Here is a 27,719-nt window from a genome sequence, read left to right as displayed (position 1 = left end):
TCTATGGGGAGAACAGGGCCTTTAAACCCCAAAATATGGTTCCCCTTTTTGTTCCTGGAGACACAAACACTGCAGTATTGTTGGTAGCCCTCATCTAAACCCCCATACCATTTTTTTTAAAAGTAAAATAATATAATGTGGCCGAGAAAATAATTTAGAACGCTAAAGTCAGATTCTACCCTTTCTTTTTTGTTGTATTTAACGTTCCAGTTTATTTCTAATAACTACACAATTTTATTTTACCTCGTTTTCCCTTTGCCCTTAAGCAATATGGCGGAAATGTGTCTTGTGGTAATGTTTCGCAAAAATATTGTGACAGTGTGTCATCTAAGCGACCTGAGGTTTCCAAAACATGGCGGCGCTCTTGAGTGGAGGCATGGGATAGAGGTGTTTGCTGACATGTGGTCTGTGGTATACTGCGCTGTCCGTGCTGGCTCTGCCAGAGCTTTGCCTATGATGGGGAGGAGACCGGGTCAATGTGAGTATATAGCTCAGGGAGCGAGTTATATTCACATTATGATGTGATATAATAATGTGGCCAAAATATATCTCACATAGAATGACTTTGATATAAATTCTCTTAATGCTCCAATTTGATCAACGACTGTGGCACGCACTACATGTCAGCTATATACACTATAAGGATACCTATAATTTCAGCTTCAGTAGAGCAATACTATTAAGTATAGATATTTTCTGTATGTTTGATGAGGGGAACGGTTTTATGTTAGAGGTGACACTGCTTGTGCACTAGCAATACAGCATGCAAGCAAACTACTGGGCTAAGTGCAACAAACTAAACTATGCTGCTTAGTTTGTTGCACTTTTGTTTACTGATGTATGTTTCTACTTTTAATGATGATAAATATTGCATAAAAAACAGCAAGCAAACCTAAAGAAAAACAAAATACAATTATGAACAACAAGCATCAGATCTAATGGATAGACTAGATTGGAGGTGGGGGTTCCTAGAGGAAACATTTGAATATGGTGAAAGATCAAATGATAAGGTTCCCAGAGCAAATGTATTGTTACACAATAAGGGTAGGACGCAGAAAAAAAGAGACATTAAATATGTTGACCAACTAAGGTTTATTACTACTTATAGTACAGAGTATCACAAAGTTTGTAATATATGTGAATGTCTCCCCATTTTGAATAATGATCCATTCCCCACAATTTGAGAATTGGAGTAAAATTAATTTTCAAATGAGCTAGGAAACAGAGTTTTTACAAATGTGGTGTTCCTAGATCTAATACTTGTTAACATGTTGTATGTGGCAATTCTTTCAGATCTACTCACACTGGAAAAAGTTAATGATATTGAATTGTGGGAGTATGCATGTAATATATTTTGACCTGTAGAGGGTGCAACATAAAATATGTAGGTTGTGCCAAAAGAGCATTGAGATCTAGGGTATCTGAACATATAAGAGAGATAAATAATCCAGATGTGTTTACACCAGTTGCCAGACATTTCAAATTGCTACATACTAAAAACCTAACGTCAGCATAAAAAGATTTTTCACAAGACCTAGGGGGCACCGATAAACCTAAATTATTAAAGTTGAAGAGAAGGTAATAAAACATTTAAGCTGGCAAACTATTACCAAAATACGTCACAGTCCAAAAGTCACTCATTCAGTCCATAAATCACTAAATGAATACTTTACACAATGCAGCTCTTCGGTCAGCCTCCACAAATCCAAACAAGGCACTTTCTTGTGAGTATCAATCTTATCAATGATGTATAATTCTCACAAGTATCTAGGTATTCACAGAAGTGGCAGCACTCTCTTGTGTTCATAGGAGCCAGCTGAGGGATCTCAGTGCCTCCGCTCACTGACCCAACCTTGCAGGATACTTTTGACTCATTCCCCATCGATTTGGCCTTAAAACAAACTGCACCCATCCAGGCAAATAGTCTTGGCAAGTAGACATTCAGGCACTCAAAGTTTTAGGTGATATTATTTAAAAAAAAAAAAAAATGTATTCAAAGAGTAAAAACAAAGATTAAAAATGCATTACAGTGTGCAAAACACGCTATGCGTTTCTTAGCCTTTGCGGACGTTTCATCAGGCAGATATTAGTGTGTTTCATTGGCATAAGAGGATATTTGCCCCCGAAAAGAGCTGAATAACGAAAACAGCCTCCTACTTCCGCATTTGGCAGTGAACAAAACTGCAGAATCCACATCTCTATGCTCATGACTTCTATAAACTTTTTAAATGGGATGGTATTGAGTGCGGATTCCAGTAATTTGATCTAAAGAAAAAATAGTGTAATTTTCCAGGTGGTAGGGATACAGATGGTCTACATAAAGAATGAGACTGGTCCACAGTCCTTTCTGCTTCCTTAGCATAATTCTATATTTCCATAGTGCTAAATTCAATTCCCTTGCCAATAATCTTTTGGTTTTCATAGTAGTCACAGCATCAGTCCCCCTTTGCCAAACTGGCTGAATCTTTGCAATCCTTTTTAGTAACTCTAGATCACTGGTTTTTAAACCTGTCCTCAGGACTCCCTAACAGGACATATTTTGAGGATATCTGAACTTGAGCACAGGTGAAATAATAAGGTGATTAGTAACCACGGTTATTTTACCTGCTCTCACCCAAGGTAATCCTGAAAATCTGGCCTGTTAGGGAGGCTGGAGGGCAGGTTAGAAAACCAGTGCTCTAGATCCATGACTAGGGCAGGGTAACCTGTAATTTAGCATCTGCAATTGTTTCCTATTGGCACTCATCAATAAGATTGGCTATTTGATAGAAGCCCAACAGAATTAATAAAGATTGTTATTGTGTCAAGGGGTCTTGAAACCTTGCTAGGGAAGTTTGTGGTACTAACTTAAAATCTAAAGGTGTTAGAAGCCAGTTTTTATAGTGAGTCAATTGAATTTGAATGTTCCAAAAATTCCCATCCCATTTGTTAAGATCTTAGATCTTGCAGACAGTTTTTCTTATTGACTTTTATATTTACAATGATGTATCATACAAGGTTTTAGTTTCATGGGAAACAATATTGTAAGATACATTTTTACTAAATAGTATTACAACTCTTAGATGTTTGGTAACAAGTTGCTTATATTAACTCTTTAAAGGGACAGTCTAGTCAAAATTAAACTTTTATGATATGCGATTTTAAACAACTTTCCAATTTACTTTAATGATCAAATTCTCTTTGTTCTCTTGGTATTCTTTTTTGAAAGCTAAACCTAGGTAGGCTCAAACTGATTTCTAAACCGTTGATGAACACTGCTTATCTCAGTGCTTTAAATAATAGAAGAAATTTGGAAATGTGTTAAACGCTGTGCTCTATCTGAATCATGAAATATTTTTTTGGGGTTTCATGTCCCCTTTAATGATTGATATTGTATGAATAATCAAGGGAAATATTGCTTAAAATATATACTTCCCTCTCTTTTTAGTTCACAAACTTCTAATCACCCATTTTTTAAAATATTTGTGTGCAAAATCTCTTTTCAATCGCATCTTAAAGGGACAGTATACACTCATTTTCATATAACTGCATGTGATAGACACTACTATAAAGAATATGATGTACAGATACTGATATAAAAATCCAGTATAAAACTGTTTAAAAACGTACTTAGAAGCTCTGTTGAAAAGGCAGTTGGAAAGCCCACTGCAAGTGGGAAATAAGACCCTCCCCCTTCTTTTGCATACGAAAAGACCCTTTACACAAACAGGTGCAAGCTGGAGTAGGTAGCTGACGGTATTCTCATAAAACTTTGGGGCTTGGTTAGGAGTCTGAAAATCAGAGCAATGTTATTTAAAAATAAGCAAAACTATACATTTAAAAAAAAAAACAAAAAAAACCTTTTTGGGCTATATAAATAGATCCATCTGCAAAACATTTATGCAAAGAAAAAATGAGTGTATAATGTCCCTTTAACAGAAAATACTTTTTGTGCACCTTTTACTACTGTGAGTGTAAAAGCTGCAGGAACATCCTATCAAATGGGCTGAGCTCTGTCTCCACTGGCATGGGGGGGGTAATTTCTGCTGCATCTCGTTTACATAGCTTTTCTTTAGGCATTACTGCAATTTTGAAAATGTCAGTGTAGGTGACAGTTTCAGTAAGCAAAATCCGCTTTTTCAAATGACAAAAAACAGGGTTATTTTTAAACTGTTTAATATACTCCAATAGGTAAAATTGATTATTGTGAGCACATTAACCCCTTAGGCCAAATGGATGTAGGTACTACCTCACACAATACTTTGCTCAGTGTACTGTGTAGATGTAGTACCTACATCCAACGCTCTGGTTCATGCTGCGGTCCCTGCTCTCAACTTTGACAGTAGACACTTCGTGGGGGGGGCTTCTGCTCTAATACTGTAAGAGAGCACTGATTATGCTCCCTTACCATATTAAGGCAGATTGCCAATACAGACAGTGAGACTGTGTCACTGTATCGGGTGTAGTGGTGCTATTGGTGGGGAGGATGGAGGCGGGTGGGCAGCCCATCACAAGAGGGGAGGGTTCCCTAGACTACAGAAAAATTGTTGGTTGGGGAAATGGAGGGATGGTTCCCTACACTTCAGAAAAGGGGACAATTAGAGGGGTTCGGTGGGTCCCTACACGGCAGTGACTTGGAGGGGGAGGTAAGGGGAAAAATTAAACAAATAATAAAATAAAGCCCTAAACTATATACTGGTAGACAACTGCCAGTGAGAAATATGGCGACTGCCAGTGAGAGGTGGACGGGTTAGAGAGCTGTTTGGGGGAGGTGGGAGGGGGGTGACAAGGGATCCCTACACTGCAGAAAAAAAATAATAATAAACTACATACTGGCAGTCTGCCTGTACCGAACATGGTAGTGAGCAGTGGGAGAGGAGGGAGGGAAGATTGCTGTTTGGGAGGGATCAGGGAGGCATGAGGTGTCGTGGGTATTTCAGAAGTGTGGTGCTTAGTTGCAATTAGCACCCTTCTTATTACCAAAAACCAATGGCAAAGCTATGCATATGTGCTGTTTATGAGGAGATCCCAGATAAGCTTTTACAACCATTTTTATTATGACTGCACAAGTGGTATGTGAACAATTTCAGTGAGAGACATATATATATATATATATATATATATATATATATATATATATATATATATAGGTTTTTGATAGGTAAACAAAAAAAAAAACGGTCTGTATTTCTGTTTAAAGCAAAGGGGTTAAAGAGGTGAATATTTTTTTTAAAAACAACTTTATTGTAGCTAGTTCAATTTTACATATATTTGGAGACGCAGCTCCGTTATGTAACATACAACAATAGTTGTTATTTTTTGTATAAATGATTAAAAAAGTATAAAGTTTGTTGGTACTATCTAAACCACCTCCTCCTATTTGCTTATCAGTCTTTTTAAAGAATTGTTTTATAACCTAGGATTAGTTGTCAACGAAATGATGAAGAACTTTCCAAGTAGAGTCCCGAGTGGTAATTGATATTGTACCGGAGGAGGCGCATAAGTGCACAATATTGTAATTTGGTATTGAAATGAAAAATTAACTTATATCAATTAAGTCCTGGCTCGTCTGCACCCCCGCTTATGTCATCTGAATTGCCTTCACCCAGTGTTAATTCCTACACTATTTCTAATGTATTCCGTAGGTGTTAAGTATTTCCTTTATTTTTGTTTTGGACATAAGTCTCACAGATGTGATATCTCTGCATATATTTCCATTTTGTTATGTGTAAGGTAGTAATCTTCTAGTTTTATTATTTCAGACACTTTTTTAACCCACATATTTATGGATGAAGTTTCTTTATGCCTCCAATTGTTGGCTATTAAGACCTTTACGCCATTGGTCAAAATAGTGAATAATATAAGATATGGCTTATATTTAATTTTAGGGGGCTTGTTCAATAACCATATCAGTGGGTTGAGTGGTAGTTGGACTTCTATTATTGACTCTATTTCAGCAATTATTGTTCTCCATAAATTTTGGACGGAATTACACCACCACCACCACATATGCGCTGCACCGCTGTTTACATGTCCGTAGCACCAGCACTGTTTTTTTGTTAATATGGTATAGGCGGTGTATGTTTCTTGGCGTGAGATACCACCTATGTAATAATAATAATTTGATATTAGTTTCCAAAATGGAGGATGAGATTGAGGACTTCATTGTAGCCTGGAACATAGAGACACTTGTCTGGTGCAAAATTATAGTTCCTAGATCTGTTTTCCAATTTTCTAGGTACGGGGGGATGTATCCAGGGGGGCTTTGTATCAGTATTTTATATATAATAGATAAAATGTGTCTGAGAGGAGGCGTCTGTACACAGAGGGATTCAAATTTGGTCAGTGGTCTGATCATGTTTTTGTGTCCTCTATTCATAGTTATAAAGTTCTTTGTTTGTCGGTATGTAAACCAGTTTTTAAAACAGTTTTGGCCCTTTTTTACTAACTCAGTTTGTGAGAGTAGGGTTTCGTTGTTGATCAGTGACTGTATTGTGAAGTCTCTATTAGTCGAGTAGGGCCTTGTCGTATGTTCCCCATTTTCTATTTGGGAGGTCAATGGCGATGGGATTAAGGAAATGAGGTGGGTCGTGTTCACAGTTTTTTCCCACATCTGAAATGTCTCTTGAACTTTAGGGTTGTAGTTGAAAGTTTTGAGTATGTTAGAATTGCCCTAGCATAGTCTTCCTAAGTGTGGTTTTTCTAGTATTAGGTGTTCCAATGGGACTCAACGCTTATGGTTGTTATGGATGTTCCAGTCAATTATCCTCTGTAGGAAAATAGCCTGAGGGTATAGTGTAATTTTTGGGACACCCAACCCTCCTTGTATTTTAGGGGATTGCATTATTTGTTGATTGATGCTTGGTGGTTTTTTATGCCATATGAAATCGCTAAATGCCTTTTTGTATTGAGGGGAGATATGTTGTGGGTAGGGGGATTGGCAGGTGTTTGGAGATGATATAGTATTCTAGGGAATACGTTCATCTTAATAAGGTCAATACGCCCTAGCCAGGATAATTTTTTAGAACGCCAAGATGATAGGTCTCTTACAATAGTGTGTTTAATTGGAATATAATTTGAGTAGAATATTTTATTGATCATAGGTGTGAGTTGTACACCTAAGTAGCTTAAGGAGTGAGAGCACCATGTGAATGGAGTGACCTTTTTGGCATTGGTTAGAGAGACGTTGTTTAAGTTTATATTTGGTATTTTCAAATTGGACATGTTGATGGAGAAATTGGACAAGGTGTGGAATGTATTGAATTCTGATATAAGTTGTGGATCGATTCTTCGGGGTTCGTGAGGGAAAAGAGCATGTCATCTGCAAATAGGGAAATTACATATTTCTGTGGACCTATATTCCGGATATCTGTGGGTTTTGTCTGATTTTTACAGCTAAGGTCTATGACACACACAAGGAATAGGGGGTATAGTGGGCACCCCTGAAGAGTCCCACTAGTGATGGAGAAGTGTGAGGAAAGTGTCCCGTTTACTAAAATTTGCGCATTAGTTTGAGAATAGAGGGAAAAGATTCTAGCGATTATTTGTGGGCCTAGACCCATATGAATCAAAGTGGCTCGTAGGAAATCCCAAGCAACACAGTCAAAGGCCTTTTCCACGTCTGTTGACAAGAGTATTGATGGGATATTTTTTGTTTTGCGCATAGTGAATTAGATTTAAGGCCCTGACCGTGTTGTTTTTCGCCTGCCTTCTGGCGCTAAAACTGACCTGATCAAGGTGAATGACTTCGGGTAGAATTTGGTTAAGTCATATGACCGTGTTCTCGCAAATAATTTGATATCGGTATTTAATAGCGAAATAGGGCGATAGTTTGAGGGAAGTTCAGGTGGCTTATTAGGTTTCGGTAATAGTACTATATGGGCTTCTAGGCCTCTAGATGTGAATGCTTTGGAGTCATCAATGGAGTCAAAGTATTTTAGGATATGTGGGGCTAAAATTTCTTGAAATGTGGACTAATATTTGTGGCCAAAGGCGTCTGGGCCTGGGGCCTTCCCTGTTGGTAGGTCTTTTATGACTAGTTTTAATTCATCTAGTGTAATGGGCTCTTCTAGTTGGTCTTTTTTGGGTGTCAGAAATACATGGCAAATTTAGATTTCTCAAGTAGGTGTCTGAGTTGTGACCATTCTGTAATATTTTCTGGCTGGTTATATTTTGTGTTCCTGATGTTGTACAATGTCTGGAAATATATTTTGAAGGTGTGTGCAATTTGTTTCGTGGAGCTTTGGGGGGGGGGGTGACCTTTATTATCTCTAATTTGTAATATGTATTTTTTTGTGCGCCTTGTGTTTGAGGTATCTGGCCAGTAGTCCTCCAGATTTGTTGTATCCTTAATGTTTTTGCCGAGTATATAGTGTTTGTCTTTTATGTTCTTTAGCTAGATGGGATGCAAATTTTTGTCTTTCTTGCGTCAGTCCGTTTAGTAAGTTCTGGGAATTTTTTGTGTATTGACTCTAGGGGTTATATATTTAGGATTAGTGATGTAGTAATTTCTTTTATTTTTGTTGAGTTGTGCTTTTACAGCCATTAATTCTCCTCTTATAACACTCTTATGGGCCTCTCACAAGAGTTGTGGAGTGGTTTCAGGGCTGGAATTAAGCTGAAAATATTCTGTAATTGCTTTTGAAATTTTGAAAATTGGTCTGTTAGTAAGTAGTCGTCTAATTTCCAAATGTAGTCTTTTATAGGCTTTGATGGCCAGGATATAGAGCTGATAATTGAGGCGTGGTCTGACCACGTTATCGGTAAGATTTTTGCAGAGTTAAACAATGAAAGGCCACCTACATCTTAAAATATGTAATAAATTCTAGTATAAATACCATGTGGGTATGATTAAAAGGAGCAGGGATAGGCACGGACCAAGGCTGTGGCAAACATTTTCCAAAGTACAGATATTAGTGAAGGAAACCAAGGTACATTTCAAATTAAAAACATCAAAAAACACTCTTTACCGAGAGGGTAGTGGATTCATGGTGGAATAGCCATCCAGCAGAAGTGGTAGAGAAGGACAGTACATGAAAAATGCTGCCCTGTACTATGCTTCATTACAGACACCAATTAATTAGTCAGGGCAGTTTCTTTATAATCTATTCCTGGCAGAGAGCCTTTTTTAACCCTTTTACTCTCCCCTGGAAGGTCTCAGCATGCAGACCCCTTGGCTGCTAAGACATTCAACTCCTGACAAAAACCCACCCACCCACCTTGATATTAATTGCATGATCATCATGGTTGGTTAATTTACTTGGTTAGGTAAGGTTTGTCAGAGTAGACAGCAGTCTTCTACAATTGCACAGATCAAGGAATCGGGATGGGTCACTACTCACGGGTGCTTGACACAGGCTGCACTGCAGGCAGCTTGCTTATTCCCTCTCTTTCACTCACTTTCCTGCTACTGAGCGGACCAAACCCTGCAAAATGTGGCGCCACGGGCGTCAAGGAGGAGTCAGGACCAGCATTCATCTGTCCTACTCCTCCCTTACCACTGCAAAACGGGCGGCGGACACTGCAAGGGCTAGTCACGGACACCAGTGTCCGTGTACGGACACCTTGCCAATCCCTGAAAATGAGTAGTCCCTTAGTTTAGGGTGTAAGGCTCTCCAAACATCTTGTGCAACTATGCGTTTAAGATGAGAATTTATTTTGGTAATTTGTGATAAGGGTGTAGAGTAGTGATGAGATGAGCAATCTAGTTCTGGGTTTAGGGCTACATTAAGTTCTCCACACATAATAAGTATTCTTTTTTTGATGTTCTAGTACATAGTTAGAATTTTTTTTCATAAAGGAGTTTTGTGCAGTATTTGGCGCATATATAGATATTAGGGTTACAGGCCTACCATACAGCAGCCATATTAAAATGATGTACCTGCCTTCTTTGTCTCTAATTATTTGTATTTCCTTAAAAGGAATGTTCTTTTTAATTAGTATGTCTACTCCATGTTTTTTTTTTTTATTATGTGAGGCCCAGAAACACGTACCGTATGTGTGTGCGAATATAGACGGTTCTTTTCCTTTTCTGAAATGGGTTTCTTGTAGAAACACCAAATCAGCTTTGTCTATGAAATTCCTTTGTAGCTATAGTTCTTCTACTGGGTATGTGCAAACCTTTCGCATTGACAGAATACAGGTGTAAATCGTTGGTAATGTGAGATCGATAGGTAGCTAATATAATGGCTAAATGTAGACATAGTTGATAGGTGTACACAATACTTTTAGATGCAGGATGAGCCAGGGATAACAAATATATAACATATAACTCAAATGAAACAAAACATGTAAAGAACAAACATTGACAAATTGTCAGTAATAGGGTAGCATATCCTGACTATGTCTCCGACTCTATTACTAGGTTGTTGGAACGGTGGGAGATCCACAATATTTCTGTTAACTATTTAAACCCATTTATATTACTATCTAAAAATTAAAATATCTAGTTTCCACAGGCAAGGAGCCTCATCGTCAACTAAACGCATGTGAGCATTATTCGACTATACAATTATTACTGTCTAACTTATCTTGAACCCAATTGTAACTATCTAAACTACTACAGAAAATGAGGACCCTTTTTTTTTTTTTACCTATAGTGACCAGTCCTAAGGAAACACAGAAATCAGAATATTTGTTATTTCTAGTGAAATAAATGCTATTTGTGACAATCATGAAAATCTAACGGCATAGATGTATCTTGCATAATAAAGACAGTTACAATTTGTATTATTATACTTATCCAACCATGTGCTGGAATAAGGGACAGTCTCTACTTCTTAGTGATAGTGTGATGCAGGAACTTCTATATTTGGTGGCCATTAGCGATGTTCATGTTGCTGGATCTTCTAGTTTCTTTCTTTTGCTGATCGTGGACCATTGTGGTCTCTGAGGTTTGGGTGCAGTGTTTTTCTGGTAGGTGGATGCCTGTGGCATTTTTGGATTTGGTTGAGGGAAGATGATATTAAGCCCTTTGGAGAAGAAGTCCAGGTCTTCTGGTTCCATGTCGTCTTTTTGGACTAGGAGACTGAAGGGAAAGCCCCAGCGGTATCTCACCTTTCTTTCTTGTAGGATTTGCGTGATATAATGTATTTCTCTGCGTTTTTAAATTGTGGTGGGACATATGTCTTGAAAGATTTGAATACTATAGGTTTGGAAGTTAATCTCTCGTAGCCTGACTTGTTTCCATATTGCCTCTTTTTCCAGATAGTTTGCAAACTTTATAATGATGTCTCTCGGGGGGTTGGGTTGTTTTGGTATAGGTTTTAATGCCCTATGAGTTCGTTCCATAGATGTTTCAGTGAGCTTCAGCGACGGGATGATAAATTTGAACAGTTGAGGATAAGGACTCTTGTGTTACTTCTTCTGGGACTCCCCTTATACGTAGGTTACTTCTCCTACTCCTATTGTATAGATCTTCAATCTTTAGTTGGAGAGACTGTATGAGAGATTCGTGCTGTGTCATTTGATGTTTAGAGTCAGTCATCATGTTGTTTAGGGCGTCTTGACCTTCCTCTAGGTACTCTATTCTTGATTTCAAGTCATTTATGTCTTTTCGCAAAGATGACATTTCTGTTTTGATAAAAGTTTTCAAGTCGGCTAGATCTGATTTAGATGGCAACCGTGAAATGGTTGTTTGGATCTGAGATAGTTATTCCGTGTGTGGGGAAGCAGTTAAAATTTGAGGCTGTGCTGACTGGTTATCCATAGATAGTGGTTCCACTAACAGTTCAGCAGTGTCAATGTCATGTTTTTGAAAGGAGTTCATGGTGGCAGATGATGCTGAGAGTGATGATTTTTTTTTTATTTATTTTTTTATATCAGTTTTGTTTTTGTTTTTTTGCTGCCATTGAACTGTTGCAGTGTGTGTTGTTGTCAGATTGTAATTGCGTAGGGCACAGAGTAAAACGATCAAGGGCCTTGTTGCCTCTGCAGCACTGTGATGGATTCAAGTGTATTTTTGTCAGCGTTGTGAATGTGGGAAAGGGTAGTTTTGTGTTATAGATTCTCATTGGGGATCATTGTTTCAGAGATATTTGAGAGATATTTGAGATATCTTGAGTAGAGAATTTAAGGGAGTTTGTCCCACAGTGAGGCCCAGTGTAGGAATCTGACAGCCCCTACTTGGATATTTCCCCTGCTATTTACTTATGGGTCTTCGGTTAGTGATGGGGTAAGTCGCTGGTTTATATATGTAATGAGGTATTACTCACTGTATGTAATTTGTGTGTGTTTCCTTTCCAACTGCGCCACATGTATCGTATCTGTGGCGGTGCGTTGATTACCAAATGGGCTGTAGTTTGGTTGTGGTTGTCCGTACACATGCGTGTACCAACTTTGTTTGGGACTTGTAACTTTGTGTCACGTCTACCTTGTTTAGAGTTTCTCAATAAAGCGCCACGTGGGGTGCATGTTTGTTTCAGATGTTTAGACACCTCAGCTGCAAGTTAGATCTCTGATGTGCGATGACCTTAGTCGGTCCTACAGCTCCGTATTGCTACTGTCTTGTCATTAACTATTTCAGCTTAGTGTAAGGTTTAGGCCCGGTGTGGAGTCTGTTATTGTGTACCGGTTTTCTCCACTGTGGCCGTGCTGACTACAAAACAAGGCTCCTGCCTATTAGCTGTGTGGTTGCTGTGGGTTATTAGATAATTTCCTCCCCCGAAATCACCAGATTAGAGTCGGCGACAAAGGACATGCTTTTTCAAAATACAGCCATGTTCAAGGACATGCTTTTTCAAAATACAGCCATGTTCCTGCACGGTTACTCAAAGAGGAGAACATTTTATAGTATAAGGTCCCTTTTAAAGTGCCATAAAACAGGTTGAGATCTGTGTATATCCTAAAAGGGCTAATTAATTAAAACAGTTTGCATAAAAAATTGTTTAAATATTGTTGGCAAGTATTTTAAAATTTTCAAAAATAAGCAAAAATTCTTACATAGCTATGCTGTCTGGAGCACTGTGCTCCACCCCCCTTATCAGTGTTTAGACACAGGCATTGTATTTTAACTGAGTTCACAGCTTCTAGGCATGCTCCAGCAGATAATCGATTATTTAGCACAGGCACACCATTTAAAAAACAAACAAAAACAATTTAAGACAAGTGGTGGGGATCCCAATTTACTTATAATTTTAAAATTTGAAAGGCTGTAAATACTGCTAATCCAAGGATGTTTCAAAGAGAAAAAATGCTGGAAATCCGCAATGAAGATAAGGCTAGAATATCCTAAGTAGAGTAAAATAGAAGACCCATAAATTAATTATTGTTGCCTGTGTAATTTATTTCACATCCACACTATTGTATTGGCACAAAGGGGTTAAAGGGACAGTCAAAATTAAATTTGAATTTGTTCTTTTAGTATCCTTTGTTAAAGAGTTAAATTATAGGTGAGCTCCGGAGCATGCACGTGTCTTTAGGCCTCTGGCAGCAGTGTTTGCAAAAATGTTTATAGAAATGTTATACATAGTTGTAAACACTGCTGCCATAGAATGCTTATTACGTGTGCACGCTTGCATACTTTATCTAAATCATGAACATTTAATTTTGACTTTATTTTCCCTTTAATAAATGTGTTTTTGGAAGTCCCCTTATCTTTATCCCCTTAGCTGACAGAAGGATAAAATGCATAGCAATTTGTTGTAATTTTCTCTGGCAACCAAGTGGTTAATGCAAGGTAAACTACTAAAGCAGACATTTTTAACCAGTGCCTTGGAAAGCACTAAATCTCAACATATAATGGTTAGAAATGCCACAATTTTATATTTTACTTTGAATTTGATTAATTTATTAATTGTGGTTCTAATATATATGTTTTCATATTGCAGTAACTGCTTTGTTAAAGAAACAAGAGATTCAACGGGTCAGTTTGTTTGCTGCGTGCGTACATGGAAAGGACTCCGCAATAGGATGCTTACTTGGAGTGAGTCAGGAACAGCATTCCAGTGAGACTCTGATCCCGCAACCACCAGCAGTTTCTTTTAATAAAGGTAAGTTCATATTTTGTGTAAAACGTTTGAATTTTTTTATTTTTTGTGGCATTGTAAATATTGAACATTAAAGGGACATTAAAGGACCAGTCAACACATTTAGATTTGCATAATCAACAAATGCAAGATAACAAGACAATGCAATAGCACTTAGTCTGAACTTCAAATGAGTAGTAGATTTTTTTTTTTTTTATAACAAATTTCAAAGTTATGTATATTTCCACTCCCCTTGTACCATGTGATAGCAATTAGTCAATCACAAATGCATATACGTATAGTCTGTGAATTCTTGCACATGCTCAGTAGGATCTGGTGACTCAAAAAATGTAAATATAAAAGACTGTGCACATTTTTTTTAATGGAAGTAAATTGGAAAGTTGTTTAAAATTACATGCTGTATCTGAATCATGAAAATTTAATTTAACCTGAGTGTCCCTTTAAACACTTTGAGATGGTAATATAAAATGATAAATTGTATATAATAAAACAACTCGGCAATATACATTCATTATTTATTTTGTCCTCTTTGCCTGTAATTCCATTCTGAAATTGTGAGCTTTTCAGTTCCTGTTATAAATGGAAGTGCAGAACACTGTTAAATCCATTACAGCCATTGGCTGCTCACTCTAGTGACCTATTTATAACTAACCCTAATTGGCCACAGCAGAGAAGGTAACACAAGTTACAACATGGCAGCTCCCAGTGTTTTATAGACATTAAAACTTTACACTTATTTTGTCACTTTTTAAACAACTAATGAAACTTTAAAAAATACATCTACATGTTAGTCAAGGACTAATCTTTTTTTTGAAGGCATCATTCTATCTAGCATGTATTTAGTGTTTAATGTCCCTTTAAAGGGACAGTCTACTCCAGAATGTTTAGTGTTTATAAAGATACATAATCCCTACATTACCCATTCCCCAATTTTGCATAACCAACACTGTTTATTATTATATATTTTTTACCTTTGTGATTACCTTGTATCTAAGCCTCTGCAGACTGCCCCCTTATTTCAGTTATTTTGACAAACTTGCATTTAACCAGTCAGTGCTGACTCATACGTAACTCCATGGGAGTGAGCACAGTGTTATCTGTATGGCACACATAAACTAGCGCTGTCTAGCTGTGAAAACCTGTCAACATTCACTGAGATAAGAGGTGGCCTTCAAGGGCTTAGAAATTAGCATATGGGCCCACCTAGGTTTAGCTTTCAACAAAGAATACCAAGAGAACAAAGCAAATGTGATGATAAAAATACATTGGAAAGTTGTTTAAAATTGCATGCCCTATCTGAATCATGAAAGTTTAGTTTTGACTAGACTGTCCCTTTTTGAAGAGACACAAAACTATTACTTGAAAATGGAAGAATAATGAATTTGAACACTTAGGACCAGATTACAAATGGAGCGCTAATTTTATGCTCCCGCTGGAAGTAAGCTTTTTGTGCTAGTCGGGTTGCTCTCATATTATGAATTGAAAGTAAACTGTTTTCGCTGGCGCACTAACCCGACGAGTGCAAAAAGCTGAACTTAGAATATCACGTGCACGTTCATGTATTCCGCCATAGAAGTTAATGCTTTACGTAAACCTGATCGCATATTTTCAATTGCGCTGACCTGACATGAAAATATGAATGTTTCACATTCCAATGTTCCTTACCTAGAAGAATGTTCTATTTATTCTTAAATACATATTTCTACATATATCTGATGCTTTTTTATTTGGTACAATATATCTATACACACACACACTTATGACTCTGGTGCTATATAGAAGCATTTCTAATCTTACTGTGCACATTGTTGTGCAATCTCTAGTTGTCATTCATGCTTCCTGCTCAAAAATTTCAGGTTACATTTTTTAATTCAGATGTAATGGCAGATAAATAGGAAGAACATGTTTTTAATAATTGCTAATTCATCTGAATTACAGTTTTTCCAGTTTGATGTTATGATTACTTGGATTTTATGTCTGCAGTATAAATATTTTAGTTTTTATTTATACCTTGTTTATAGTTAAAGGAGTAATATCTTCCCTCAAGCTGCCTGACATTGGAAACTTTATTTCCTACTTTACTTTTTCTTCTGTTGTTCACTTTTCATATATGAACTGCTCTATGTAAATGTGATCCTCCCATTCCTGGTAGGACCTATAACCTTGTCTATAACAGTAAGAGGTGCGCAGGGGTCAAGTCGGGCGGAAACGCATAGGAACGGAGTTCCTGCACTATTTTTGCAGGAGGAACTAAGTTCCCTCTGGACAGAGAACATAAATGCTTCAGTAAACACTGATGCTGCTGGTGGAAGGATCTAGAGCACAGTCTGGTTAGAGGGATAGTGAGATCCTCTAGTAATGGGCAGTAACACTTCCTACAATACACTAAATTCAAGCCTGTCGGCGGTCCTGCTGTGTGATCACCCCACAATGTGTTTAACACATGGTGCTTACATGTTTGTGTGGCTTGCTCTGGGGTTATTTAGCTCCCCTAAGCAGAGATAGGACTATTGCACCTTAAGTGGCTGAGACTCTGTGACAGAGGAGGATTCTCAGGCAATCATTCAACACTTCATTGGATTTAATTTGCTTCCATTAACCAAATTGTATAGATTATACACACATACATACAGTGTATGTATGTATGTATGTATGTAAATAAATTTGTGAGGGGCGATGGAAGTCTTGGTGAGTTCCCACACTTTTTTTTGTAGGACTTAACCCCTGGAGGTGCATAGGACTTAAGACTTCTATATATGGATACATATATTACATCCAGCATGCTGGGAAAACAGAAATGGTCGGATAAGAAAGTTTAAATCCCCTGAAGATTCTAATTTGGATTGCTCCAGTCAGTCTAAGGAATCTACATAACATTTCAAATATCTGAGTTACTATTGGATGTTGCGTTAAATTATGTCACCTAAAATAGAGGAGGTTAAAAAGGGGATTGACACTCTGTCAGAAGTCAAAGCCTTTAACATCAGAATAGGTCAAGTGGAGCAGGGGATATGTGACCTGGAGGATTCTAAGAATAATTCTGAATAATTCTACAATTAATAATTTAATTAAACAAAATTAGTTAAGACAAGGTTTTAAAGATCTTAAGAAAAGGAGCAGGCGGAATAATATAAGAATTATTGGCCTCACTGAGCAGATGAGTTCTGAGGGTTTTGTGAACTTTTCTGGAGTACAGTTACCTAAATTATTAGGCCTTTAGGTAGAGTCCGGATCATATTTGGTGGAGAGAGCTCACAGGCTAGTTCCGTTGAATACAAAAGTTGAGAATTCCCTTATGTTAAGACCAGAGATGGTTAAATTCCTGAATTTTCAAGCAAAGATAAGAATAAGGGCCTATAGAGAACTTGCCAAAGTGAGATAGTTGGATAAATACTTATTCATTTTCCAGGACTATTCAGCTGAAACTGCTAGGAAAAGGAAAGCCTTGATCCTGTTCCTGAATTAAACAAGTTTAAGAGTTAAGGCACATCTTTCTCCAGCTAAATTAAAGATTTAAACTTCAGATGGAATGCAAATCATGGAATCTCCAAAGGACATTAAAAATGCATACACCTTAGGCATCTTAAAGTCATACTTTAGTCTAAAGGGACAGTACACTGTAAAATTGTTTTTCCATTAATGTATTTTAAATGACTTGTTATACCAACTGCAGAGTATAAAATATTTGAGAAATTCCATTTTCATGCTTATTTGTGTATATGAAGTAGCTGATTTTGTGCTTTGAAACCACAGCCTATTACAATGGGTTGAACTTAAAGGTGATATCAGATCTCATTATGTTCTAAGTTTGTGTAAGCAGACTTGCTTCCTTATCTTTTATTTGTCTGGAACACCAAAGCTCAATACATAGAGAGAACAATGGAAAATTATAATTTTATTACTTAACTATCCTGCATCCCACTGAGAGAGTAATCTCTTCTGCTGTCTGTGTATACTTAGGCTATTCAATAGCCTATACTCCAGTATTAATTTGTACAGTATAGGTGGCGATACCACAGGCTAAATCAGCTATTTCAAATGCTGAAATAGGAGTAATGGAGCTACTTGTAACCAATTTAATACACTCTAGCAGGTTAAAAGGATCATTGGGAATAATTTAAAGGTGAGAACATTTTTGGGTGAACTGTCCCTTTAAGCTACAAATATCCTCCTGCACCATTTCTATGTTATGTAGCAGTAACAGTAAAAAAGTTATTTTAAAATGACTACTGTATTGTTTCTGGTCACTTTAAAATGACTGCCAAGCTCCACCCACTGATGAGATCACAATCTGGGCTGCATTAAAGGCTTCACTAGTTACAAAAGACTCACTAATTGGAGTCAACAGACTGTCTGCTATTCAGCAGAGTGCATAGATGCAGCCCAGATTGTGATGTCATCAATGGGCATAGCCTTGCAGCCATTTCAAAGAAATAATAGTCATTTTAAAATAACTTTTTTACTGTTAGAAAGGGTGCACGAGGATATTTGCAGCTTAATCTAAAGTAAGACTTTAAGATGACTAAGGTGTAGACTGTCCCTTTAAGATCTAATGACAGTTTAAAAAATGCATCAATCTGTCTTGGCTAGATTATATATCATGCTAGTATGGTCTTTTTTATGATATGATAAGGCTTCATATTCTAGGAAGTGTCTTAAAATAAGATTCATTTTTTTTCTCTCTCGCTATTGACTCCATGTTCATGAAATTGTTGTTATTGATTCACTGTTTGTAATTTTTTTTTTTCTCTTTTTTTTTTTTTCTCTTTTTTTTTTTTATGGAGTCTATTTTTTATAAAACCGCAAACAGTACTTTTTGATTTACTGTACACCCCCCTTTTTTTCTCACTGTGGAGTGCATTTTTCCAATAGGCAAAAAAAGCACTTTTTGATTGTATACCATTATTTATTTTTTTTAATATTTTTTTTGTGCACCTTTTAAAGGGGGAAAAAAAAGGACTTTTTATTGACTGCAATTTTTTTTTCTTTTACACAATGGAGTGCATTTTTTATAAAATGTGCAAAAAAGAAGGTGGCGCAAATTCGTTGCCGATTCCAAATTTCTCTATTGTAAATAAACACTCCCAAAACCGTGGATTTAAAATGTTATTTATTAATATCACAATTCTTTAAGATTTAAATATGACAAATAGTTTAAAATATGTCGACACCAGTGTCTTCCTTTAAAAATTATATAATATACACAAGCTAAAATCCCACTTATATAGGATATTTTAATATGTATCTCTAGTATCAGAATAATCCTACTGTATTCCGAATTTCCAAAGTACAGCTATGTGCAATATATATCTCTGTAATCCTCCAATGTAACAGTGAGTGTTATATGTGAAAAGTTCTTTGCTGTAGAATCCCAAATAATAAATTGTAGCAGTAATGTTAATAATTGGCAAACCGTGTTTGCTAGCAGACGTTACCTAGTATCTTCTTGATCCCCCGTGGTGTGTTAGTTACTCACTTTGTGGATCACAATGTTCCGTTGAATCTCCGGTGGTGATTGAGAATCTTCTTTCTCTTGTTAGGTGTATCCAGTCCACGGATCATCCATTACTTGTGAGATATTCTCCTTCCCAACAGGAAGTTGCAAGAGGATCACCCACAGCAGAGCTGCTATATAGCTCCTCCCCTAACTGCCATATCCAGTCATTCTCTTGCAAGCTCTCAACATAGCTGGAGGTAGTTAGAGGAAAGTGGTAAAATATAGTTTAGTTTTTTCTTCAATCAAAAGTTTATTGTTTTTAAATGGTACCGGTATCTCAGGCAGCATTTAGAAGAAGAATCTGCCTGCATTTTTCTATGATCTTAGCAGAAGTAACTAAGATCCACTGCCGTTCTCACATATGTCTGAGGAGTGAGGTAACTTCAGAGGGAGAATGGCGTGCAGGGTATCCTGCAATAAGGTATGTAAGTTTTTCTAGGGATGGAATTTGCTAGAAAATGCTGCTGATACCGGATTAATGTAAGTTAAAGCCTAAATACAGTGATTTAATAGCGACTAGTATCAGGCTTGCTATCAGAGGTATATACTCTGATTAATGTGCAATATAAAACGTTTGCTGGCATGTTTAATCGTTTTTATATATGCTTTGGTGATAAAACTTATTGGGGCCTAGTTTTTTCCACAGGGCTGGCTTTATTTTTGCCTAGAAACAGTTTCCTGAGGCTTTCCACTGTTATAGTATAAAAGTTACAGTTGGTGCAGTTAAAATTACAAACTGTGACATTCAGCTTCCCTCAGCAGTCCCCTGCATGCTATAGGATATCTCTGAAGGGCTCAAAGGCTTCAAAAGTAGGAGCTGTGGCAGTTGTTATGACTGTTTAAAAAACATATTTTTCGTTTTGTTAATCTGTTTTTTTGTATTAAGGGGTTAATCATCCATTTGCAAGTGGGTGCAATGCTCTGCTAACTTGTTACATACATTGTAAAAATTTCGTTAGTTTAACTGCCTTTTTTCACTGTTTTTTCAAATTTTGGCAAAATTTGTTTCTCTTTCTTTTTATATTGCTTGTTAACTTGATTTAAAGTGTTTTCCAAGCTTGCTAGTCTCATTGCTAGTCTGTATAAACATGTCTGACATAGAGGAAACTCCTTGTTCATTATGTTTAAAAGCCATGGTGGAACCCCATAGGAGAATGTGTACTAAATGTATTGATTTCACTTTAAACAATAAAGATCAGCTGTTATCTTTAAAAGAATTATCACCAGAGGATTCTGACGAGGGGGAAGTTATGCCGACTAACTCTCCCCACGTGTCGGACCCTTTGACTCCCGCTCAAGGGACTCACGCTAAAATGGCGCCAAGTACATCAAAGACGCCCATAGCGATTACTTTGCAGGACATGGCGGCAATCATGGATAATATCCTGTCAGCGGTATTAGCCAGACTGCCTGCATTCAGAGGAAAGCGCGATAGCTCTGGGGTTAGACGTAATACAGAGCGTGCAGATGTTTTAAGGCCCATGTCTGATACTGCGTCACAATATGCAGAAGCTGAGGAAGAGCTTCAGTCTGTGGGTGACGTCTACTTTTAAAGTTAAGCTTGAGAACCTCTGTGTGTTGCTTGGAGATGTTTTAGCTGCTCTGAATGACTGTGACACAATTGCAGTGCCAGAGAAATTGTGTAGACTGGATAAATACTACGCGGTGCCGGTGTGTACTGACGTTTTTCCAATACCGAAAAGGTTTACAGAAATTATTACTAAGGAGTGGGACCCGGTGTGCCGTTTCCCCCCCCCCCCCCCTCCTATTTTTAGAAAAATGTTTCCAATAGATGCCACCACACGGGACTTATGGCAGACGGTCCCTAAGGTGGAGGGAGCAGTTTCTACTTTAGCAAAGCGTACCACTATCCCTGTCGAGGACAGTTGTGCTTTTTCAGATCCAATGGATAAAAAATTTGAAGGTTACCTTAAAGGGCCACTGTAAGTAAATATTTTCTATGCCTGTTACTAACTAACTACCCCAAATACGCTTTTTATCAATAGCATTTCATTAAAGGGACAGTATACTGTAAAATAGTTTTTCCCTTAATGTGTTTACAATTGCTTTTTTTACCAACTGCAGAGTAAAAAATGTATGAAAATTAGCTTTTTTAAGGTTTATTTCTGTATATTAAAGCTCTGATTTTGTGTTTTGAAGCCACAGCCTAATAAAATAGGTTGAGCTTGTAGGTATAATCAGATCTCATTACTGTATCACATTGTGCACATATACCTGCTTCTTTATCTTATATCTGTCCTTAAAACAATCACCAATACTTTGAGAGAACAATGGAAAATCAACATTTTATTACCTTATCTCTGCTTTATCACACTGGGAGTGTAATTTCTTCTGCTGGCTGTGTTTACAAAGCTTATCTATAGCTGGTACGCGCGGCCACAAACTTTCTGAATAGGTGGGGATACCACATGCTAAATTAACATTTTCAAATGCCAATATAAGGGTAAAGGAGCTACTTGTAAACAATTTAATACACTCCAGCAGGTAAAGTGGATCATTGGGAACAAGTTAAAGGGGAGAACATTTTTGAGTAAACTGTCCCTTTAACATATCTCTACCGTATATCAGAAATCTTGTCTGCAAATTTAATTGTTTTCCAAACCCACTCCGTGGGTATCCTTTGCTCTGTACCAATCCGTTTACAATACCTAGGTTTCAAAATGGCGCTTTAAACACAAAGTTATTGGTTTAAGTATTTTGAACACACTGCTGAAAATAGTGGGCAGGATAACGTGACATCATCGGCGAATAAAAGATATAACTTTTAGAACGTTATGAAACTTCGTTTTGGAGAAAATATAGGTCAGTAGGTTTTAATTAATGTTTATTAACTTTAATATGTTGTTTAGCTTAAAAATTATAACAGAAAGTAATCCTTTAAGAAAATGTTTATTCAACAAGGTTTTATCCTGCAGCCCCTTGCATGCATTGCTCCTGTCACTGCTGCTGCGGCGTTCTGGTTTGAGTCTCTGGAAGAGGCCTTTCAGACAGCTACTCCATTGACTGAAATACTTGACAAGCTTAGAACACTTAAGCTAGCTAATTCTTTTGTTTCTGATGCCATTGTTCATTTGACTAAACTAACGGCTAGGAATTCTGGATTCGCCATCCAGGCGTGTAGGGCGCTATGGCTTAAATCTTGGTCAGCTGACATGACTTCAAAGTCTAAATTACTTAACATTCCCTTCAAGGGGCAGACCCTATTCGGGCCTGGTTTGAAGGAAATTATTGCTGACATTACTGGAGGTAAGGGTCATACCCTTCCTCAGGACAGGGCCAAATCAAGGGCCAAACAGTTTAATTTTCGTGCCTTTCGAAACTTCAAGGCAGGTGCAGCATCAACTTCCTCTGCTACAAAACAAGAGGGAACTTTTGCGCAATCCAAGCCGGCCTGGAAATCTAACCAGTCCTGGAGCAAAGGCAAGCAGGCTAGAAAGCCTGCTGCTGCCTCTAAGTCAGCATGAAGGAACGGCCCCCTATCCGGCAACGGATCTAGTAGGGGGCAGACTTTCTCTCTTCGCCCAGGCGTGGGCAAGAGATGTTCAGGATCTCTGGGCGTTGGAGATCATATCTCAGGGATATCTTCTAGACTTCAAAGCTTCCCCCCCACAAGGGAGATTTCACCTTTCGAGATTATCTGTAAACCAGATAAAGAAAGAGGCATTCTTACGCTGTGTGCAAGACCTCCTAATAATGGGAGTGATCCATCCAGTTCCACAGATGGAACAAGGACAGGGATTTTATTCAAATCTGTTTGTGGTTCCCAAAAAAGAGGGAACCTTCAGACCAATTTTGGATCTAAAGATCTTAAACAAATTCCTCAGAGTTCCATCGTTCAAAATGGAAACTATTCGGACAATCCTACCTATGATCCAGGAGGGTCAGTACAAGACCACAGTGGATTTGAAGGATGCATACTTTCACATACCGATTCACAAAGATCATCATCGGTTCCTAAGGTTTGCCTTTCTAGACAGGGATTACCAGTTTGTGGCTCTTCCCTTCGGGTTAGCTACAGCCCCAAGAATTTTTTACAAAGGTTCTGGGGTCTCTTCTGGCAGTCCTAAGATTACGGGGCATAGCAGTGGCCCCTTATGTAGAAGACATCCTGATACAGGCGTCAAACTTCCAAATTGCCAAATCTCATACGGACATAGTGTTGGCATTTCTGAGGTCTCATGGGTGGAAAGTGAACGAGGGAAAGAGTTCTCTATCACCCCTCACAAGGGTTTCCTCCCTAGGAACTCTGATAGATTCTGTAGAAATGAAAATTTACTTGACGGAGTCCAGGTTATCAAAGCTTCTAAATTCCTGCCGTGTTCTTCACTACATTCCGCGCCCTTCGGTGGCTCAGTGCATGGAAGTGATCGACTTAATGGTAGCGGCGATGGACATAGTGCCATTTGCGCGTCTACATCTCAGACCGCTGCAATTATGCATGCTCAGTCAGTGGAATGGGGATTACACAGATTTGTCCCCTCTGCTAAATCTGGATCAAGAGACCAGAGATTCTCTTCTCGGGTCCATCTGTCCAAAGGTATGACCTTTCGCAGGCCAGATTGGACAATTGTAACAACAGATGCCAGCCTTCTAGGTTGGGGTGTAGTCTGGAATTCCCTGAAGGCTCAGGGATCGTGGACTCAGGAGGAGAAACTCCTCCCAATAAATATTCTGGAGTTAAGAGCAATATTCTATGCTCTTCTAGCTTGGCCTCAGTTAGCAACCCTGAGGTTCATCAGATTTCAGTCGGACAACATCACGACTGTGGCTTACATCAACCATCAAGGGGGGACCAGGAGCTCCCTAGCGATGTTAGAATTCTCCAAGATAATTCGCTGGGCAGAGACTCACTCTTGCCATCTATCAGCGATCCATATCCCAGGTGTAGAGAACTGGGAGGCGGATTTTTCATCTGGGGGAGTGGGAACTCCATCCGGAGGTGTTTGCTCAATTGGTTCATCGTTGGGGCACACCAGAATTTGATCTCATGGCGCCTCGCAAGAACGCCAAGCTTCCTTGTTAAGGATCCAGGTCCAGGGACCCAGAAGCGACGCTGATAGATGCTCTAGCAGCACCGTGGTTCTTCAACCTGGCTTATGTGTTTCCACCGTTTCCTCTGCTCCCTCGACTGATTGCCAAAATCAAACAGGAGAGAGCATCGGTGATCTTGATCGCGCCTGCGTGGCCACGCAGGACCTGGTATGCAGACCTGGTGGACATGTCATCCTTTCCACCTTGGCCTCTGCCTCTGAGACAAGACCTTCTACTACAAGGTCCTTTCAATCATCCAAATCTAATTTCTCTGAGACCGACTGCCTGGAGATTGAATGCTTGATTTTATCAAGGCGTGGCTTCTCCGAGTCAGTCATTGATACCTTAATACAGGCACGAAAGCCTGTAACCAGGAAAATCTACCATAAGATATGGCGCAAATATCTTCATTAGTGTGAATCCAAGAATTACTCATGGAGTAAGGTTAGGATTCCTAGGATAGTGTCCTTTCTCCAAGAGGGTTTGGATAAAGGATTATCAGCTAGTTCTTTAAAGGGACAGATTTCTGCTCTGTCTATACTTTTGCACAAGCGTCTGGCAGAGGTTCCAGACGTCCAGGCATTTTGTCAGGCTTTGGTTAGAATTAAGCCTTTGTTTAAACTTGTTGCTCCTCCATGGAGCTTAAACTTGGTTCTTAAGGTTCTTCAAGGAGTTCCGTTTGAACCCCTTCATTCCATTGATATCAAATTTTATCTTGGAAAGTTCTGTTTTTGATGGCTATTTCCTCGGCTCGTAGAGTCTCTGAGTTATCAGCTTTACAATGTGATTCTCCTTATCTGATTTTCCATACAGATAAAGTAGTTCTGCGTACAAAACCTAGGTTTTTACCTAAGGTAGTTTCCAACAAGAATATCAATCAAGAGATTGTTGTTCCATCATTGTGTCCTAATCCTTCTTCAAAGAAGGAACGTCTTTTACATAATTTGGACGTAGTCCGTGCTTTAAAGTTTTACTTACAAGCGACTAAAGATTTTCGTCAAACATCTTCCCTGTTTGTTGTTTACTCTGGAGAGGTCAAAAGGCTTCGGCAACCTCTTTCTTTTTGGCTTTGGAGCGTAATACGCTTAGCCTATTAGACTGCTGGACAGCAGCCCCCTGAAAGGATTACAGCTCATTCTACTAGAGCTGTGGCTTCCACCTGGGCCTTTAAAAATGAGGCTTCTGTTGAACAGATTTGCAAGGCGGCGACTTGGTCTTCGCTTCATACCTTTTCAAAATTTTACAAATTTGATACTTTTGCTTCTTCGGAGGCTATTTTTGGGAGAAAGGTTCTACAGGCAGTGGTCCATTCCATTTAAGTACCTGCCTTGTCCCTCCCTTCATCCGTGTACTTTAGCTTTGGTATTGGTATCCCACAAGTAATGGATGATCCGTGGACTGGATACACCTTACAAGAGAAAACATAATTTATGGTTACCTGATAAATTTATTTCTCTTGTGGTGTATCCAGTCCACGGCCCGCCCTGTCCTTTTAAGGCAGGTCTAAATTTTAAACTAGAGTCACTACTGCACCCTATGGTTTCTCCTTTCTCGGCTAGTTTCGGTCGAATGACTGGATATGGCAGTTAGGGGAGGAGCTATATAGCAGCTCTGCTGTGGGTGATCCTCTTGCAACTTCCTGTTGGGAAGGAGAATATCCCACAAGTAATGGATGATCCGTGGACTGGATACACCACAAGAGAAATACATTTATCAGGTAAGCATAAATTATGTTTTTTCCGTAGGCAGTGCACTGCTTCTGTGATCTTATCCTGTTTGATAAGGTAAAGTTGCCGCAGACTTTGCAGATGCTGCGTCCGTGGTATGTACCGCTGCCACTTACTGAATCACTGTGCATTATTTTTTTTTTATGCTCCACTTCCTAGCCAAGGCGTTGAGGAATAAATTTCTTATTTTTTATGTTTTTATTTTTAAATAATGTCAGTTAATATTGTTTTGTGGAGTATAGGGGGTTTCAGCTCCCCTATTAAAAGGAGAACGGTCCTAAAACCCACGTAAATGATGTAGAGCATGAAAAATTAAAGAGAGTGGGTTAAAGGGACATGGAATCCCATCATAATGTTTTTAATGATTTGGATAGAGCATGCAATTTTAAACAACTTTCCAATTTACATTTATTATCACATTTGCTTCATTCTCTTGTTATCCTTTGTTGAAGGAGCAGCATTTGCCTACTGGCAGCTAGCTGAACACATCTAGTAAGCCAATCACAAGAGACAAATGTGTACAGGCACCGATCAGCAGCTAGCTCCCACTAGTGTTGGATATGTGCATATTCTTTTTTAACAAGGGATACTAAGAGAACAAAACTCATTTGAAAATGGAAGTGAATTTAAAAGCGTCTTAATAGTACATGCTCTATCTGAATCATTTTGACTTTCCTATCCCTTTAAAGATGTGGTTTATGCCTTCTATAATAATAAAAATAAGGGAGTGGCTATATTAATAGGTAGACAGGTACATTGTGAAATTAAAAATATAAAATAATAGATCAACAGGGGAGGTTTATAATTTTACATATGATTTTAAATGGACAGTGTATTACAATTTGTAATGTATATTGTCCTAATGAGAAATCCAGAAATGATTAGGATAATTTGCTTACATTAATTTTGCCTTATCTGTACTCCCCCATTATAATAGGTGGGGATTGTAGGATTGTAATTTAATCAAAGAGCCTGCTCAAGAAGGGTCATTGAAAGTATCTTTATAACTGTATGTATGTATGTATGTGTGTATATGTGTGTATATATGTATATATATATGTATATATGTGTATGTATATGTATATATATATATATATATATATATATATATATATATATATATATATATATATATATATATATATATATATATATATATATATATACACCACTGTCCACAGTTAGAATGACTGTCCAAGAAAACATGACAATGTTGTGTGTCATAAGACCTAATAACTGGCTAGTGGCTACTATTTAATCGCATCACAGGCAGCAAATTTTATTTTAACTATTTTGTGGTTTGTATTTTTATGCTCCAAGAGTGTATTGGGCATTAAGATTCTGTAGTTTTAAATAAACTTTAGAATGCAAAATGAAGGTGTTATAGTCATTTATAAGAAAATCGCAATCCCGGTTTTTTTCTCTCCAAAGAATCACGATTTTATTTTTGCCCATATCGCCCAGCCCTAGTATAGGATA

The 27,719-nt window shown here is 38.0% G+C and overlaps 1 protein-coding gene across 1 annotated transcript in view; it reads left to right on the top strand.

The window, feature by feature from the left end:
* The first annotated feature begins 343 nt into the window (after positions 1–343).
* ERAL1 (Era like 12S mitochondrial rRNA chaperone 1) overlaps positions 344–27,719 on the top strand; it is a 165,961-nt gene continuing 138,585 nt past the window's right edge. Inside the window, exons 1-2 of the mRNA XM_053706185.1 lie at positions 344–478; positions 13,806–13,967. Coding sequence (XP_053562160.1) covers positions 400–478; positions 13,806–13,967 — 241 coding nt within the window. The 5' untranslated portion in view covers positions 344–399. The remainder of the gene's footprint in view (positions 479–13,805; positions 13,968–27,719) is intronic.

The sequence above is a fragment of the Bombina bombina genome, chromosome 3 (assembly GCF_027579735.1).
Source record: "Bombina bombina isolate aBomBom1 chromosome 3, aBomBom1.pri, whole genome shotgun sequence".
Classification (NCBI taxonomy): Eukaryota; Metazoa; Chordata; class Amphibia; order Anura; family Bombinatoridae; genus Bombina; species Bombina bombina.
This window is presented reverse-complemented; position numbering and strand designations above follow the sequence as displayed.